The following is a 1,001-nucleotide window of genomic DNA, read 5'->3' as shown; positions in this document are numbered from 1 at the left end:
CCCTCAGCACAGCCGGCCCGGGCAGAGGGCTCCCCCGGCCGGGCCGGGTCCCGCCGTGAGCGGGCTGAAGAGGCGGACGGGGCACAGCCTCCACCCCGAGGCACGGCGGAGCTGGCTCCTGGCAGCCCTCCTCCGCGGGAAACGCAGGAACCCAGTCCAAGGGAGGGGAATCCATTTTCACACAGATCAGGTGAAGCCACTCGCCCCGGCACACGGCGCCGTCGGTGGCAGAGACGGGCAGATCCTAATGGCTAGGCTTCCCACACCCCAAACTGCTATTAAAAGTAACGCAGAGTGGATTTTGGGAGGGATGTTTTTCCACACACACACCTGAAGGTGGGCGCAGTATAAAGGGTGAAGGATACATAAATGACACGCTTGTGCATCCCTAACTCCCGGCTTCCCCGCAATGCCATTAAGCGCAGGGGACGAGGGCTCCGACAGGAGCATGCTGGTTTGGATGCTCTCCGTGATGTGGAAGAGACGGAAATTTTCACGACACGGGTGTCACCTTGCCCTGGCCGGTGTTTCGGCTGGCCCCGGCGCTGTGGTGAGGAGCCGGACCACACGCCGCACCCTGGGGAGTCGGTCCATCCGTCCGTCTGTCCGACGGCACGCAAAGGCAGCACAAGCGCCCAGCCATCGCTGCTGGAAGGGTGAATTAGGGGTCATGCTCAACCCGTTCTACCGATGCTTTTCTACATAATTTTAAGCTTAACACGCCACCACATTTTAACTTCTTTTTTTTTTTTTTCATTTTTTTATAAACATCACCTTTGGAAAGCATTCAGATACCCAATCAGCACAGGGGATTCCACACATACGCACGCACCTACGCGTGTAATACCTGCAGCAGCACAAGGCGTCTGTATGCTGGAGCTCGGTGGCGCTTGCTGAATACGGCCCAGGAGCACCAGGGCCGCAGAGCTCCCCGTTACCCCTCCCACACATCCCCCCAGCAGCCCCACCGCAGGAGCCCTGCCATGGGGCAGGGACGTGCC

At 59.6% G+C, this 1,001-nt stretch overlaps 1 protein-coding gene across 1 annotated transcript in view; it reads left to right on the top strand.

Annotated features, from left to right (window-relative positions):
- Positions 1 to 369: 369 nt before the first annotated feature.
- TIPRL (TOR signaling pathway regulator) overlaps positions 370 to 1,001 on the top strand; it is a 9,871-nt gene continuing 9,239 nt past the window's right edge. Inside the window, exon 1 of the mRNA XM_009891647.1 lies at positions 370 to 656. Within this exon, the coding sequence (XP_009889949.1) occupies positions 370 to 656 (287 nt within the window). The remainder of the gene's footprint in view (positions 657 to 1,001) is intronic.

Source organism: Charadrius vociferus, unplaced genomic scaffold (assembly GCF_000708025.1).
Source record: "Charadrius vociferus isolate BGI_N301 unplaced genomic scaffold, ASM70802v2 scaffold329, whole genome shotgun sequence".
Classification (NCBI taxonomy): domain Eukaryota; kingdom Metazoa; phylum Chordata; class Aves; order Charadriiformes; family Charadriidae; genus Charadrius; species Charadrius vociferus.
This window is presented reverse-complemented; position numbering and strand designations above follow the sequence as displayed.